The sequence below is a fragment of the Pangasianodon hypophthalmus genome, chromosome 29, assembly GCF_027358585.1.
Source record: "Pangasianodon hypophthalmus isolate fPanHyp1 chromosome 29, fPanHyp1.pri, whole genome shotgun sequence".
In the NCBI taxonomy this organism is placed as follows: Eukaryota; Metazoa; Chordata; class Actinopteri; order Siluriformes; family Pangasiidae; genus Pangasianodon; species Pangasianodon hypophthalmus.
In genome coordinates, this window is record NC_069738.1 from 6,418,919 (window position 1) to 6,437,396 (window position 18,478).

Here is an 18,478-nt window from a genome sequence, read left to right on the forward strand (position 1 = left end):
GTCAGAGACACAAATTGCAATGGCAATCAGGTCTAAAGAATGAACTAATCAGACATAACAAGGTTCGATATATAGATTGGGGAAGGAACGCTTGCTTAATATCGTGACACAAGAGTGTAAATGTGACATGACTATGGAATGGAGTAGATGTGGTGCATATGACGTCATGTGGGGTATCAGTTCAGATCTGTATCACGTGTGTATCTCAGGATCATGACATTTCTCTCTCACTATAATTCTGGAGGTGTTCCAAATGCTGCACTATTCCTAATTAGTGTTCTTATTAGTGTACTAAAATATCATCCATGTCCCCAATGGCTGAATGCATAGAATCTGCTCTAAAACATCTAGATAGCTATATACACATAATATGGTTTAGCTTTGATAGCCATTGCCATGATGCAATGTGTCAGTTTTAATTCTGATACATTCAAAATTGTGTAATGAAATAAACCATAGCATTATCTATGTATCTTATTTGTTTAGTGTCCATGTATAGTACGATCCATTAACTTTTAGTCAGTCAGACCATTAGCTAGCTAGTGATTCGGCGGCAACAGCACAACTGCGTAATATCGATTGTTTTGTCACTCTTCTTTACCACACATTATTTACGTATGCTAATTAATCCATAATTGATGATGGTACACAGTAGTAATTAGATTAGCATTTAATTAATTCATTTAATTGAATTACCAGGCATTAGACTTGTGTGTGTCAACTGAATTCCAAAGCAACTGGCTTACTGACCATCTGGGAAACATCATGCAGAATTATAAGCTAGTTTTCAACATTGTTGTTGTTCTTCTTCTTCTTTTGCCTGCTCCCATTCGGGGTTGCCACAGCAGATCATTGGTCTGCATATTTGATTTGGCACAGTTTTTACATCAGATGCTCTTCCTGACGCAACCCTCCCTAGGTTTATCCAGGCTTGGGACTAGTGCGCTGTCAGTGGCTGGAATTGGTTCCTTGGCCAGGAATCGAACCCCGGCCGTGGCAGTGAGAGCGCTGAGGCCTAACCACTAGTCCTCCAGGGACCCTAAGCTAATTTTCAGTAAATGAGTCTAATTGATAGATTATTATTGCTAAGTCAAAATAATGACATAAAATTTAGATCATCAAGAGTTATTAAGTTGAATTAATGGTTCAGGGCTTCCGCACACTGACACATAGTAACAAGTAAAAAGATTTGATGAGTAGAACTATAAAATAAATACAAACATTAAATTAATCAAACGTTATTTAAAAAATTAATGATCTGCTGGCCCTTGCAGTGTGTATGAAGTACTGTATACACAGAGTACTCAGCAATATATAGAGCAATACAGGGAATATTCTGATTATAAGGTGTGTATTTTGGGTTATATACAAATTGTACATTATTGTAATTACACTATGATCATCACATACAAATTTCACTCTGAGTGTGAGATTACAGTCTGTTAATTATGTGCTTTTTTAATAATAAAGTCCTTTTTTCTCTATATATATGATATTATTCAGTATGCAGTAACAAGCACTTTGAGTTGCATTTTAATGAGAAATATTAAAACATAAAGGCCCTTACATAACACACATGACGCTTATATAAATAGTTATAAAGACCTTTTCCAGTAGTCAGGTGTCAGCAGTCACGGCATGATTCCTGAGTCTGAATTTTTCTTATGACACTCTCCAGGCTGATGTACATTAGATTGTCATGAAAACTGTCTTTGTAGCTGGATTGTCAGAGTCATGGTGATGATGTGAAATAGCTTGCCGAGTGCAAGTTAACTGGAAAATTGAGCAAAGGCAAGCAGAAAAAGAAGCCCAGAACGCTCAGAAGCTCAGAACTCAAACCATCAACTCGAAGCCCTGTTACACGGTTTTCACAATGACAGTCATCACACTGTAACAACAGAGTTATTTCTTTTTCCTCTGGTTTATATCAGAGGTTCTTCAACTTGTTGCAGCCAGGGACCCCATTACCTGTAAATTCCGCAGACGTTTTAATGAACGAATATTCAATTATTAGGCTCGTTATTTAACTGTGTGCAATAATTACAGTGGCTATTTCTTGGAGCTTTTTATTATTGAACTTTCACCTGACAAGTAAATGAATAATCCAAGGTTTGGGTTAAATCCATTTAATTAAAGTGACAAGTCAAAACAGCTTGGGCCGAGTTCAGAGGATTCCCTTTTCACACACCGGGATTCACTCACATCTCAGACGTAACTCTGGGGTTGCGCTATTCAGAGAGTCACACGAGCGAGTGGTGGAATGCGCCGGAAACAGAGGCGTATTTCCATCACGTGCAGATCTGAACTTGAAATAAAGTGCAGTGTATAAAATCATGCAGCTACAGACCATCTGTATCAAGTTTCAGCATGTTGTACATTCTTGGTTGTACATTCTTGGTTGCTTTTCAGCTCCCCACAGTTGTAAAGAGTGGTTATTTGAGTTACTGTTGCCTTCCTGTCTGCTCGAACCAACAAGCCATTCTCTACTGACTTCTCTCATCAACAAGCCATTTCTACCCACAGAATAAAAATGTTTTTTTGTTTTTCGGACCGTTCTGTGTATCTAGAGACTCTTGTGTGTGAAAATCCCAGCAGTTTCTGAAATACTCAAACCAACCTGTCTGCTGTGGTCAGAGTCACTGAGATCACATTCTGATGTTTGATATGAATATTAATTGAAGCTTTTGACCTGTAGCTGCATGATATTTTGCATTGCGCTGTTGCCTCAAGATGATTGGCAGATGAATGCAGGTTTTAATGTAGTCCTGTGAATACAGTATTTATATATGGAAAGCATTGTATATATAAAAATGATTATGATGATCTTGATTTAATCTGGACTTGAAACTTGTACTTGTTGCTCCCTTCTCGCTCATTTTCTCCATTAATCTCTCCTTTTCTACCATCTATTTGCATTTCATTATCCCTCTCTCTCTCTCTCTCTCTGTCTCTCTCTCTCTCTTTCTCTCTCTCTTTTTCTGTCACACACACATGTTCAATGTGCATGACTCCATGCAGCAGATGTCTATAGTTGCCATAGCAACTTCACTTTTTCATCTCCCCATTCGTTTTTCTCTCTCTATCCAGTTGCTCTTTTTGGAAGCGCCTCTTTCTCTTCCCCCTCTCCTTTACGTTCCACTGCTCGTTCTTGTCAAGCAGTGGAAGCATCAATGTTCTGCTTCCACTCCGAGTCGCACAGCAGCCGCTGATGCTAAACTTAGTCTTGCGTTCATATCTTCACCAGAGGAAAACACTGAACACAGATTAGGAGTGGAACAGTATGATAATAACAACACAATATCGCAGCATTAGCGAGATGAGAAGACGGCCTTCACAACGACATGATTAAATTAGTAATAGTTGTTAAGAGCATCACTCGTAGCCTTCAGCAGTTTTATTATGTGTGGCAGAAAAAGATTGTTCATATGAAGGGTATTCTTAGGCAGCGACACACGTGTCAGTCTGTTAAATTTTAAATATGGACAACGTTATACTTAAAATGAATAAATACACTACATGACCAAAAGTATGTGCACACCTGACCATCACACCCATATGTCCTTGTTGAACATCCCATTCCAGATTTAATCCCCCATTTGCTGTTATAATAAGCTCCACTCTTCTGGGAAGGCTTTCCACTAGATTTTGGAGCGCGGCTGTGGGGATTTGTGATCATTCAGCCACAAGAGCATTAGTGAGGTCAGACACTGATGTTGGTGAGGAGGTCTGGGGTGCAGTCGGTGCTCGAGTTCATCCTAAAAGTGTTCAGCATATGGATGTGATGGGCAGGTCCACATAAGTTTGGCCATGTAATGTATGTGACTAAGGTAAACTAACAGATAGATAAATTATATCACTGAGGAACCTGTGAATTATTATGCTAAAAAGAAAAAGATGTGAGCGAAATTAGCTAACTTTGCTTTCATGATTGACCATGCTCTTATGTGAAAAGAATCCACGCCATTTATTATTAGCCTTAGATTATGTGGAGCATCCATCATAAAAGTCCCTGTGTGTGAGTTGTTACTATAGAAACAATAACATATTAGAACGAGTGCATTAATATAACCCTATCATTTATGGTGCAGCCAGTACTACTTTAATTATTCAAGAATTCAACCATGCTGTGGTATGAAATATGACTAACTGTTTTCATGGTTAGTGTTCTACTCACAATTGATCACAATTTAATATGTTATTATATACATATAATAATTACACAATGACCAGGATGAGTGTGTGTGAGAGAGAGAGAGATGGATAATTACAAAAAGATGTTGGACTCTGGACTTACAGAACCCTAGCTGGGCCCTCCTGCAGTAAACCACGTGTGGATGTTCAGTTCATTCCAGTTGTTTCTTAGATAAATAAATAATAAATGTCTGATTGATGAGTGCTTGGCACAGGGCAGTTCCAGCTTCAGCACCTAGAGATTAAAGCACTTATGACCTTGACCCCCCTTACAGCTCTTGGATCTTGGAGCAAATAATGGACAGGTGGGTTGTTTTTTTGTTTTAGTTTTTTTTTTTTTTCAGCTTGAGAAGATTGCTGTTGAACTTGGCATTCCCAAGCCACTTGGAGTTGAGTAATAGCTCTGCGTGTTGTGTGTTTTCCTTCAGGGCTCTGTCATCTCCCATATTTTTCTCATTCATCATCAGTGATTAAGAATGGAAACAAACGTGTTGACACAGGGGAATGGGAATGTTGAAGCGTTGATGTAATCACCCAATGAGCTGAGGGGAAGAGATGATAAAAAAAATGATAGTGACAAGAGACAATCCAAGAGCGGTTTATAAAGCGTATAAATAGCATATGCTTCACCGATTACTTCAAATCACAGCAGCCATCGCTGAATATTAAGTAATACAGATATTATTAATATATATTGAGATTACAAACAAGACAAGACATGTTTGGTGGACAAATACATTGTCAGCTGTCTAAACTCTCAGCATGGCTGTCTGTCCATAAATGGTGCCAAACCTTGAGGAGTAAAAACTACGTTTATGTTACAAAACCTGTATGTTACAGTTTATGAATTTTTTACTTTGTACTATTGCACATATATGGCACTTTTACACCTATTAGTCAGTTTGCTGCATTTGATTCAAAATGGATACTCTAGGTTTATTTGCTATTTGGTTTGGTTTCATGCTGCATTAACAAACCAAAAAGCAAGAAAGGAAACAGGCTGAGGAGTGAGTAGGGCTGAAAACATCCTCTTAAAACATTTCGTTTATATCATCCACCATTTATTTTCTGTTGTTATTTCTCATGGCTCAAGTTTAGCAGCTTACATCTACAAAAAATTCGACCTGCACCCCAAAATACATGGCATACTTGGTTCACTTACTGCAGTCGAGTCGATTCAGAGTCAAATCGCTTTCTCAGATCAGATCAGATTATCCTGTAGTTGGATATCTTGAACCAGTTGAGTCCAAATGAAGCACATGAAGGAGGGAACGCCAGGATTCAGCTGAAATAGACAAACCTCTGCACGACTTAACCCTTTTTTATCACTCTGGATGGGAACATCTGCTAAAAAATTTCTTTTACTTTCATTAATTTGAATATGAAGATCCCAAGATCACAAGAGTGCTAGCTAGCCAGTGTATATGTTGATCCCCAAACAAAGCTAGCTTGCTAACATGTCCAGGAACATCATGATTGTTCCATGTGATCAAACTCATTAATAGCAAGTCATTTACATTTACATTCAGTTGCTAATTCATACAACTACTTTATATCTACACTCATTTGCCATATTGTTAGTGTGCAAAGTTTGACTGTAGCTAATCTGTTGCTATGCGCACACACACACACACACACATATACACACACACACACACACACACACACGCACACACATTGTCCATCGAAGACTCAATGGATAGGAACCATAGGACCACCACTGAGTCACATTGGATGGTGTATTATTCTCAGAACAGCAGTGTGTGTATGGTGTTGTGTGTATGCTTATATTCAGTGTAGAAATAATAGCTCACTTTGACCTTTACGATTGCACCTGGGTTTGTTGATGTTGTCTGCTCCCAGAATGACATTACCTACACTGCATGGCATCCATTTAACCACTAAACACTGGTGCTCAGTCAGTCAGTTTGAGATATTGACTATCATTGTTCTCTTATTCTTTTTTTTTTCTTTTTTTTTTCAGATGAACCTGATAGCCGGAGGCTTCCATGATGGAGTGCTGCTCTACTCTCATGCCCTGAACGAGACTATGAACCAGTCAGGACAGAAACCACCGGGTAATGTGGTCACCAAGAGGATGTGGAACCGTACTTTCCATGGTCAGTCTCTAGATCTGGGTGAAAATATAGGCATTTATGCTTTATGTCATGTCAGAAACAGCAGCATGCTTTCCCAAACAAACATACAGGTGTTGAAGATTGGAAAAACATCGCCTCATCTTTTTCAGTTCTTTAACTGTCAGTTTCCGTGAACCTGTACCCATTGTAGCCCAGATTCCAGTTCTTGGCCGACAGGCATGGAGTGGAGTGGTCTTCTTTTATTGTAGCCCATCAGCATCAAGGTTTGATGTGTTGTGCGTTCTGAGATGCTTTTCTGCTCACCACGGTTGTAAAGAGTGGTTATTTGAGTTACTGTAACCTTTCTGTTAGCTCAAACCAGTCCATTCCCCTCAGATCTCTCGTTTCTGCCTACAGAAGTGCCGCTCACAGGATGTTTTTAGTTTTTTGGTCCTATTCTGGTTAACGTCTAGAGACTGTTGTGTGTGAAATTCCCAGGAAATCAGTTTCTGAAATACTCAAAGCAGCCCATCTGGCACCAACAACCATGCCACAGTTAAAGTCACTGAGAGCATTTTCTCCCCATTCTGGTGTGAACATTAACTGAAGCTCTTGGCCTGTATCTGCATGATTTTATGCACTGTGAAGAGAAATGGGAAATAGCTTACAGTCTGCTATAGTAATGCTAACATATCTACATTTTCCCAGCAGATGCTCATAAATATCATAACAAGATTGATAATGTCAGCCTGGCAGCCACCGTGAGTTCACCAAGCATTTACAAATGATTAATGCTGGAGTGGAACTAACCATATGGGTGTTCCTCAAACTCCATGATCAGCTGCTGCTGTCCACAGCTCTCTTCTCTTTCATATTCCGAATGATTTCCTTTTTTTCTATGCTGATGGGCATCTTAGCAGCTCTGTTTATATTCTCCAAGATATTAAACCACTAAAAAATACTAGCTAGCCAGTTAGCTAGACAATATTAGAATCATCCTGATAGGTGAACAACAATCCAGTGTATGAAAGACAGATTTATATTATAGATTTAGAGTTTTGAGTTCTTTCACTGGGACTGACAGGCACAGAGGTCACGTGGTATCCGATTTTACCGACATGGTGCAGCTGCATCATGATTATCTTCATACACGTCATCTTCTTCTTCAGAAATATTAGCCTTTCTTCCAATCAGAACTATTTTTAATAAAAAATCATTTACTTTAAAACTATTAACACTGTTAGTATACTGTTAGTCCTTACTATTTACTATTAGTCATAGTGCAAAGCAAATTTCCTTCTTAGAGACAAGAAACTAAACTGAACTAAATTGGGTCGAGTTTCCCAAAAGCATCGCAGCACAAGCATCAGCGTTAAATGGTAGAGCGAGCATGACATTGAACACTCTCTCTCCCAGTTACGATGATCTTTACTTTATAATGCTTTTGGGAAACTCAGCCTTGATTTTTATCACTTTGATAAAAAAGTGATTTATCTCTTTGCACTTCTTTACAGCAGGCAGTCTAAACCTTTTTGCAGTCAGGGAGCCATTTAACTGTAAAATAAATATGCAGACCCCCTCCAAACACTATTTTTTTTTACAAGTTATTGAGGTTTTAGATTAAACCCATTCCATTCAGTTCAATTGACCAGACATACAGGCCAATAACTATAAATATCATACCATAATTCATAAATATAATAGCTTTTATAGGGGGAAAAAATCACAGACACCCTGACTTTGCTTCACGAAGCCCACCATGCTAGTCTTATTGTTGATATTTCTGTTTATTTCAACACTGTTATTGCCATTTTTTTTAAAAAAAAAAATCTTGTTTTATTCTTACAATATTATTAATATGTTTAATAACTTCTTCATCTTACTTTTGCTACTGGTGTAAAATAGTTCACTAACGCCAGGCTGACTTGCCTTCTGTAGATCTAAATCATTATTCTTTCCCAAAGTAATGCATAGTGAAAGTTCTCAGATATGATCAGTGAGAATAAAATTGCATCTCAGCATTTCAGCTTCAAACCTAAACTTCAAAAAAATCAGATTAATCAAACAATCTAGAAAAGTGTCTACTGTTATGCGACTCAGCTGTGGATGAATTATACATTTACATTCCTGAGATGCACAAATTACAGAAAAATAAGTACCTAATGTACTAATTTTTTAATTTTCACACTATCTAGAATTCAGTTTAAGGATATGTTCTTAGCAGAGATAAGCCTCAGCTGTAATTGAACTTAAGCTCAAATGTGTACATCTGTACGACTTTATTGTCAATTCTGAACCCTGGTGCCTTAACAGGTCCAAAAGAAAGATGCAACACCACACTGAGACTAACAGTAATTCTAATGTTTAGCAATTGTAATACATTCTGAGGGGGAAAAAACACTCAAATTTTGTGTAAAAATTTATTGGCTGGATATACAATATATAGTGGATATAGTAAAAATAAAGCGGATCAAAAAATCAGAATCCTCATTCTCAGGACGTTTCGGACAATAATTCTGTAATTCGGAGGCTGTAGGAGGTGAAACTATTTCATATTCGAAATTAAATTAGGTGACAATTTGCGAGCTTGTTTCTGTGCTACTCAAAAATGAACATGCGAATTAACTTATTTCAGTATTACCAACTCTTCTCAATTGAATTAGAGCCAATAAAACCACATTTGGCTGCGCTGTGTTTGACTCAGGGTTCCATCGATGGTGTGCTTGTGGTCTAAATTGGACGGGCTCATTAAAACTGTTTATAACGCATTTTAAAATATTTTGTATTACCTACTGTTGATTCACTCATTTTAGGAAACTTCATTGCTACTGATTCTGTCAAGATTTATACTTCCTTTTGGAATAGTCTATTTTAATTTAAATTATAGTTTGTTTTTTTGTTTTTTTGTTTTTTTGAGTAAAATGAGCACTGTGAGGTAGCAGGGAGGGAGAACCCGATAGAGAGAACATGGTGAAGAAGAACAGTATATGAAAGCGCACCAAGGGAGAAAACAGTGAGACTCTATGAAACCATGTTTTCTCTCAGCACATGCTCTATTACTGCATTCTCCCTCGCAGTGTTTTCCCTCGCCACAGCACTTCGTGCAAATACATCTGCAAGCCACATGCTAATGTGACCAACATTGCCACTCGCAGCACTGAATATTTTTGATAGAGAAAAATAGTAAATCAACAGGAGGGTTAAAATGAGGTTTAGTTTTGGTGTGTGTTTGCTAGCTGTCTGGACCAGCATGACGGCTAGTGGCAATTTAGCCAGTGTGATCCAAATCAAAGAACATTGTGTGGAAACAATGGTGCATTTGTTTCAGCAGGTACGAGAGGAATAAAAGGCTAGTAATGCTTTTGTCTAAATTTCAGCTTTGCATTTGTCTCCCTAACTGCTTTCATCATATGTGAACATCATATGTGACACAAGAGATTGTATTCTTTCACTTTTGGCACATTTACAAGATATTTTTATGCCTTTATAGAGATTAAAACAATGCATGCAAATGGAACAAAGCACTGCATTTAGACATGGTTTTTTCTGAACTCACTATTTGCAGTAAATACTGAATGTACAACTGCTTATGTAGAATGTACTATCCCTGTTTTAAGTTTTGTTTACTAACAGTGCGAATATTTTCGGTGTCTGATGGGTCAGACAGTTAAGCTGTTAAGGTCCTTGCGAACGTCCTGCAAACATTGAAGCAAAATCTACACAACTACATGAATCTACCATTAAGGTACTGACTGTCTGACCTAAAGATATTAATAAGAGGACAAAACCATAGCTATACTGTAGAGCGGTGGTTCTCAAAGTGGGGTCTGGGGACCTCCAGAGATCCCGGAAACATAGCCAGGGATCCATGATAGCCAGGGGTCCATGACTTCCAGATTGGAAATCACAACCCACATTATCAAAGTTATTATGTTTAGGGGTCCAAGCACCAACGCCAACTCAGACCTGGAAATTTCAGGAATAGAAAGGTCCACAAAAAAAAAAAAACATCATTTAAAATTTTTTAAATGAATCCATACTGAAGGGGTGCGTGGAATTTATTTTATAGTTAAAGGGGCCAGTGGCTACAAAAAGTTGCTGTAGAGGGTTGTTGTTGTTCCTCTTTCAGCTACTCCCGTTAGGGGTCACCACAGAGAATCATTGGTCCGTGTGTTTGATTTGGCACAGTTTTTACGCTGGATGCCCTTCTGACGCAACCTTCCCCAATTTTATCCGGACTTGGGACCAGCACTGACAGCGCACTGTTGGTTCCCTGGCCTTGAATCGAACCTGGCCACCTAACCACAAGTCCTCCAGGGACCTCACTGCCGTAGAGGGTACTGTTCTGTTTTAGAGACTCCGTACTGCAGTACTTAGAACTAAGTACTTAGATCTTAGTACTTAGTGTTTTACCTTTTCTACCACATGAAAGCCTTGGCCAATAGCTGATGAGATGAATCAGATGTGTGAAGTAAAGGAGAATATTGGCTGCTGTGGTTCTCCAAGATTGGAGTCTAGCACCCTTGAACTAGATCTTGCAAGTGAACATTTAGGGCACGGACAGTGAGGATTTACAGAAAATTGCACATCAGTATTCAGACCTCAGACGTAAATACAGAATTAAGCGCTTCTCTGTAGAGAACAGAGACGCACTTCAGTTTCTAACCTTAAGTTGAAGTTTCTTGTGTGAAATTGCCTTGAGCAGAGGACACTTTTTAAAAAGACGTTGCTCAAGGAGTGAATTTTATATAAATAAAATTATGAACTGCACTTGCATTAAGAAGAGTGCTCAGTCAGCTTATCCTGCAAGCCATAGGCACATTTTCATTATAAGAAGTTATGAAATTAAACAAAGATATATTGAATTAATTTGAAAACTCAAAATAGAGAGTTAAAAGTGCAATAAAATAGCCTATATTCTGAGCACACCTTAGCGTTCCATGCCCTTGATTTAGTATCACATGACTACAGTAAGTAGTCATTGCACTGCGTGTGATTTGTTAATATGTGTCAAATATCTGACTTTATCTATTTATTATTTGTATTGCTTTCTATTTTACCAATGCCTTTGGCTGTTTTAGCACCCAGATTTCACCTTGGGGATCAATAAAGTACTATCCATCCATCCATCCATCCATCATTTTAATAATTAGTAAATCGACTTAAGCAGCTGTGTAACCCAACTCTGAATACAAGGAAGTTTGAATATTGATGTAACTTTTGAACTAACATTGTGAACACGACACAGTGAGTGCTGTGCTTGAGGTATTTGAGATGCATATTTGCAAGCCAGTATTTAAAAAAGTAACAAAAATAATTAAATAATGTATTAAGTGATTCTACGTTAAAGGTAATATGTACAACAGTCAATAGGCAACTCTATTCTTGTTAGTAAAAAATTTATAAAAATCATTATCTGCAGATTTTTGAGCAAGGATCTTCTTCGACAAGTTGAAATTAACTTGTAAATCTTGGTAAACTTTTTCGAGGTATGGTACTTCCTCTTGTGTCCCACTTGTCCTTTGAGCATTACAGTTTTGCAGCCTGTTTGTGGAATTGCTCCTGGGAATGTATTGAGAGTTGGCTTTGAGTTTCTCAGGGGTTTTCTGAGCTCTGCTTTCTCTCCGTGGTCACACACTGAATTGACTGTTCCTTTGCCTCTAATTGACTCTGAGAGCTACACCACAAAGCTGACCACCTTCTCGTAGCTGTCCTTGCAAAAATAGCTGTTCCATTCAATAAATGCAGTCAAAATTGGGACTTGAGATGACGACACTTTCATCTGTGAGAGAAAGAGACCCAGTGAGATAGATCGAAGGATCTGTGTTGTAGAATTTCTTTGTATTTTTTCTCCATTGCTCTCTGCAGCACTCTCTTTCCCAGTTACTGTAATCTTTAGTTTTACTACCTGTTGCTATGCCGGCAGAAAGCCACTTAACGGCAATCTAGCAAGCTCTTAGCTGCATGGGCAATACTGGAAGGCTCAGCTTGCTATAGCTGTGTGTGTGTGTGTGTGTATGTGTGTATGTGAACCTTAGATGCAATCTTTTGACAAGGTGTAACAGAGAAAACCAGCGAGTATTAAAGAAGACATCAGTATAAGAGATCGCCTTGTGTGTATTGTTAGAAATGAGCAGAAAAGATTTTCACACATCTGCTCAACAGCTGCTCACTCGTCTAATATTTCCCGAGACTTACTGACCACATCATGGATTAAACACATAAATCACATCCATATTTTTTTTTCGATGATAAATTTCCCATTATACATTTTTAAGAACTCAAATCTCCATCTCTGAAGCCAAATGGCTTGTCGTCAGGCCTTGATGTCTGAGGAATGCTCCATTTTCTCAGGGTCATTATTCTGTTAAGACAGATGGCAGCCCCAGCACTGAAAGTCGACTACGGTCTGATGATGCACTTGTACGGATTCCATCCACATGATTTTCTGAGAAATTTGCCAAGAAGAGTGGAAATCAAGGATATGTAAAAATATATTTGGCTGAGGTGGACAGATTTGACAAATTACTGAAGTAAAGTGGATACGATGAAAAGTGACGAAAGCAGATTTCTGGAATAAAGTTGTCTCCCTGTGACTGTGTAAGTTGGCTGGCGCTCTGATGACTTCACCTGATTGCTTCACCGCTGAATGTTCAACAGTAAAGGCAACACTGATGTACTAATGACGGAAGTTGATTTGCTAATAGGGTCTATGGAGAATTGCGTCAATCAAATGAGCAAAAAAATCTTGTCTAAAGTTGTTTGTCTTAATGAATATGCAGTTTGGGGCATTTCTACTGAAAAGTGCAAAATTATTTTAGTGTAATTTATAAAGCCTGAAAGTCACTGAGGGAATGAAAACTGCAAGCACTAATGAAGACGGCATGCGCTAATTTGTACGCATAAAGGGCAGGTATTCAATTTGCATGAGCCTGTTTCTGTTATTTAAAAACATCTCAGCAGTTGATCTCAGCGGTGTGAATGTGTGGCAAATATATAATAATAGTTTAATAAAAACTGCTGAGATCAACAGCATTGAATTTCTTAAGTTTGCTTTTTAATGTTTGTAAAGTTTTTTTGAAGAGTATTACCACATTTAAATCTTATATAGCTGTGTGGTAATTTTCAGAATAATTTTCACAGGTAAAAATCTTATTTCCATGTTTTTTTTGTTACTACTTTACTTGGGCTGTCGTTGACGCACTTATCTTTTGTACATCATCTGCATATACTTTATCAGATTGCACATTCACATTACCGCTCTTTACTTTGGATCTTAGTAAATCAACTGTTCAAAAGTTGACTTAACATATGTGAAACATTTGGGTGGAAATGTTGGAAATGTACCTATGATGCAAGACAGATGTTCAACTCCAATGGGAGGTCTGCACTAGTGACCAGGACGCTGTGAGGTCAAGTCCCTGAAGTACCAGAGAGCCACTGCTGAAACCTGGAGCAAGGACTTTAACCCTCAACTGTTATGCTCTGTTCTGGAATTCTACGGATATTTTCACACTTGCACAGTTTTCTGGACTTGCCCATTTATACCAAGAGTCGAGGGTGATTCAGAGAAACAATCTCTGATTCATCTGAAGACGGTGGTCTGGGTTTCATTTCAAGTGAACTCAGATGCTGACCTCACCATGTGTGAAGGCGATCCACTTCTGGAAGTGGGAGTCATATAACATAATTGGTTCAACTTGACACATTAGTTATTATTTCAAGTTTTATAATAGTGGGGAAAAGGCATACTTGGAGGAGAAATGGCATTCAGTTCAGACATTAAGTGACCTTAAAAAGTAAAAATAAGGAACAATCATGCAACGAATAAACATTAATAATAACAGTAGTTTGCGAAAATATCCATATATAGAAATCCATTTGTGTGAAAACAAAGCTGTGATTATGATGTCCTTCTCTGAATCGATCCTGAGTACAGATTTGAGTCACTTGGGATAAAATCATCTGCACAATAAATCAATATAAATGACTTTGAGGTCTTTTTTTCGCTCCACTTCTCTTTCTGTTCATTTTATACTGTATTGTTATCTTTAGCTGTCTCTGTCATCCCCTTGGACCTCAGATCCAGTCTCGGATATTAACTAGAGCATAATCCAATCCTACTGTCCAATATCTGCCTTGCTTCTCCTCACCTGGGACCAGACAGACAGAGCACAGAGTAATAACTGCTCCAGGACAGCGTAATGGTGTGTAGGGTGTAGGGTGCACTCCCCTGAGGTATTTTAATGCTCCGTAAGTGCTTCAGTAACTGGAGTCTGTGTGAACACTAGTGTTTCAGAATATAAAGTAGAGGAAGAAAAATGTATAGGTTTTTTTTTGTGTGTCATCATGATTGACAGGCTTGTCTTCCTAAGGTTAACTTATTTCATGACCGTAAAAAAAAAAAGAATATAAATGTCATTGAGGCTTGGATACAGAATTCACAGACTTTTCAGTGACATTTAGGACATTTTCTGAAGGTTTGATTTTAGGTGCCGTAGTTACTTTTGAAGTATTAATATTTCATTTGAAGGCTACCCACATTAGGCCTACGTAGCAAATTCATAACAGTTGTAATAGTTAGAACTAGCGTAGATTTTATGGCAACATTTTTCTCCTTACCTTGAAAGTTGTCTTGAAGGTTTGTGGTGTCTTCTGAGACATTCTTTTAGCCCATTCATTCAGCTGACATAATGGCTTTCTAAATATGTGAAGATAGACAATACATATTAACACACTTTTATAATGTGAATCAATCTGTCTAAATATACAAAGCTGATCACAACTTTAGTTTGTGGGCATGAAAATTGTTCATTTAGCTGCCATATGGGCTTAAATAAGTATAATCATTGGTGTACATATACGTTATAACAGTGTTATAAACATAAAATTAATTACTACTTTATTCTGAGTGTATAAAAATCATTCATTCAGCTGATAAATAGCTATAGCCCTTTAGCTTGAGCGTTTGCATGATAATCATTCATTTACATGCCATATGCATTTACATCTATGGCATTTGGCAGACGCCCTTATCCAGAGTGACTTACAATTATCTTATTTATACAACTGAGCAGTTGAGGGTTAAGGGCCTTGCTCAAGGGCCCAGCAGTGGCAGCCTGGTGGTGCTGGGATTTGAACTCCCAACCTTCCGATCAGGAGTCCAGCGACTTAACCACTAAGCTAGAAGCTTAACCCCTTCCTATAGGGTTTGTGATGTTGTAGTGGAATGAACCTAGATATACGTAGCTAGATATATATATATAGCAAATAAATTTCTCAAAATTTAAGATGGCTTTAACGTGTAGGTGAATGAGGCGGGATGCAAGTGCATAAAGTGTATACTTTATTATTGTAGTCATTACCCATTGTGTGGGTCGTAGCACAGGCAGAAAATATCAACTACAGATAAGTCACAATCATAAGCGAGGCAAACAGGAGGAAACTAAAAAACAACGCAAACATATGATAAGCCATTGCAAAGATACTCAGAGTCAAAGGGGTATAAATAGGCAAAATAGGCAAATCAATAAATAACACAAACTAGGTGAACACAATCAGATAACAAACCAATGGCATGACAGCCAAGCAACAAGTCCAAAATTAAAACATCACAAGGCAAAACATAAACAAAAGCACATGGAGAACTAAGAATAAAAGCACACACGGCATTGGCCAAGCTGGGAACCATCACACTGTCGCATGCTGAGAAGTGGAATGTGTAACGATTATAAGGTTTTAATTCATATAAAATCTGAAATCTTTGCAATTGTGCTGTTGATGAAGACAGACTAATATCTCGTATCATAAGCCTGAAAATTACACAGACAACAGTTCATATCTAGCCATATAACGGATATAATGAATAATTAAAACATTCTCTCATTTCTTTTTCATGTTAAGACAGAGTCATAAAACTGCATTAAACATTAATATCAGCTCTAGCATTACCGAAAACCTCCAGGATTATTTTTTATTAAAGATTCATACAGTGCTTATGAATGTGTTACGATGGTCCAGTGTAGGTACCCTTTGAAATAAAGTGTTAGCATCAATTCTGTAATGTGATGAGGTGGATTGAGTCAGTCTTCCACCTCCATCTCTCTTTCTTCCTGTCTGCTTCACTTCACTCAGTTAAATGATTCATTCACATCACGTCCTTGTTGCCATGTTGTCCGTTCTCTTTTACTTCTGTACATCCAGACCACTTTATGTTGTTTATGCCCTTATTCCGCTCAGCTGTAATTATGTGTGTGTGTGTGGGTGGGTGTGTGTGTGCATGTGTATGTGGGGGAAAAGGTTTGGAGGAGGGACAGGGCATCTGTTTATCTCTGCCATCTGCGTCATTGTCTCTGAGGTCGACAGACCTGTCTAAACTCAGGTCTTATTCATCTCACTCTTCCTCCATTACTGTGTGACCTCTCTAACATTAAAGACTTTCCAGCTACTTTACACACAGCATAACCCTCTCCTACTCCTACTCATTTTCTTTTCTTCTTCTTCCACTGCTTTCATCTCATTTATAGTTTAAAGATACTGCATGGAGCTGTCTTTCTTCTCATGCCCATGTTTCTAAACTCACTCCTGTGTTTCGGTGACTGCCGTGTCTGACTCACTTTAGTCTGATTTACAGACGTTTGAAAAGAAAAAAAAGATAAACTCACACTGTTTAATCTTTAAACTAGGGGTATTAACTCGAGTGTGCAAGTCTTCTTTTTTCTCTTATTGTATAATGATGATAAATAATATACACCCATGATGTTTGCTTCCTGTTTTCCTTGCTGTGGCTCCACCCTGACCACGCCCCTTGTGTCATTTATTTAATCTGCCTCTTGTTCTGTTGTCATCCCAGGCTGTTTATAGGACTCCTGAATTATAGCTCAAATGAAATTACACTGAACAGACTTGAATATGCTGCTTTGTTTCGAAACAGTACCCCACCCCCATCTTTCGTTCTTTTGATTTTTCTCTTGATCCAGTCCACTCTATTGTTTCCGTCTTTAGTGTTGCTATGACGTCAAATAGCCGATTTAAGCCTGATAACATCATGACTCACCCATGGTAATGGACGACAGAAAGGTTTTACACATGTCTAACCTCAAAGTAAGTCAAGAACAAAAATAAAACAAATGGACAATGAATGGAGAGTGAATCATATTTTTTATAAGCATGACAATTCTTTTGCAATTAATGTAACTATTTTTAGGGGTGCCAGTAATTTTGCCACATATACGTTTTTAAGGAAGTACTCAGTAGCCCTGCAAAGTAAACCTGGAAAGTCCTGTAGACCACCCTGAAGTTGATTATTTTCTTATTATCACACTTTACAGCATGTTTTATTCCGTGTGTACCGCAGTAGATTGTCAACGCTAACGTTTTTGATTTTCTGTTAATTAAATAACAACGCATCATAGTTTTATCTGTTTTTAATTACATTTAATCTTGTGGAATGTCCGCAAAACAAGTTCCTGTTATCACTTACGTTATAGCAGCTATAAACTACAACACAGCTATAAACTGATCCCTCACCAGTCTTTCTTTTCTCTCTCTCTCTCTCTCTCTCTCCTGAAGCTAATAATGAGAAAAAACATTGAGCTTATCCCATAATTGAGAAGTTCTCTGTCTTTCTCTAGAAGAAAATAGCTTTCATAAATATTAAGCATTCTCTAAACAGAAAGCCTCAGCAGAGTAACGTCTAGACATTGTGTTAAATAGCAATATTTTTTAATCCACTTATTGTTACGCATAAATTATGTGCAGCATTTGCCATACAGGTCCCTGTGTAAGCCCTTACTATAGAAATGACAACATATTAGAAAGAGTGCATTAATATAAACCTGTGATTTGCCTTACAGCCAGAACTACTGCCAGAGCTGCTATTATAGAAGATGAATCAACACCTTCTGACCAATCAGATTTGACAATTCAACAGTATTTTTGTACAAGTCCATTCACTTGTTGATCCAATGTGTTACATCATCTGGCTGATCAACTTTTTTGGCTTTTCATACAGTACCTACATAATAAAAACCCATGAGAAGAAAGGAGAAGATCTGTTATAAGGCACATTTTATTCAGTGATATCATATTGCATGCACCACGCAGAGTGGAGGAGGTCAGGAGCGTGACACTGATTTAGAAAAGGTTTTTTTTTCTCCTTGTAGAGGATGTCTGCTTCTACACAACACCATCTGAAAGGTAATGTGACC

The 18,478-nt window shown here is 37.9% G+C and overlaps 1 protein-coding gene across 1 annotated transcript in view; it reads left to right on the forward strand.

Moving 5' to 3' along the window:
• npr1a (natriuretic peptide receptor 1a) overlaps positions 1 to 18,478 on the forward strand; it is a 95,512-nt gene that overhangs the window by 40,893 nt on the left and 36,141 nt on the right. The window contains exon 5 of the mRNA XM_053231266.1: positions 6,176 to 6,311. Coding sequence (XP_053087241.1) covers positions 6,176 to 6,311 — 136 coding nt within the window. The remainder of the gene's footprint in view (positions 1 to 6,175; positions 6,312 to 18,478) is intronic.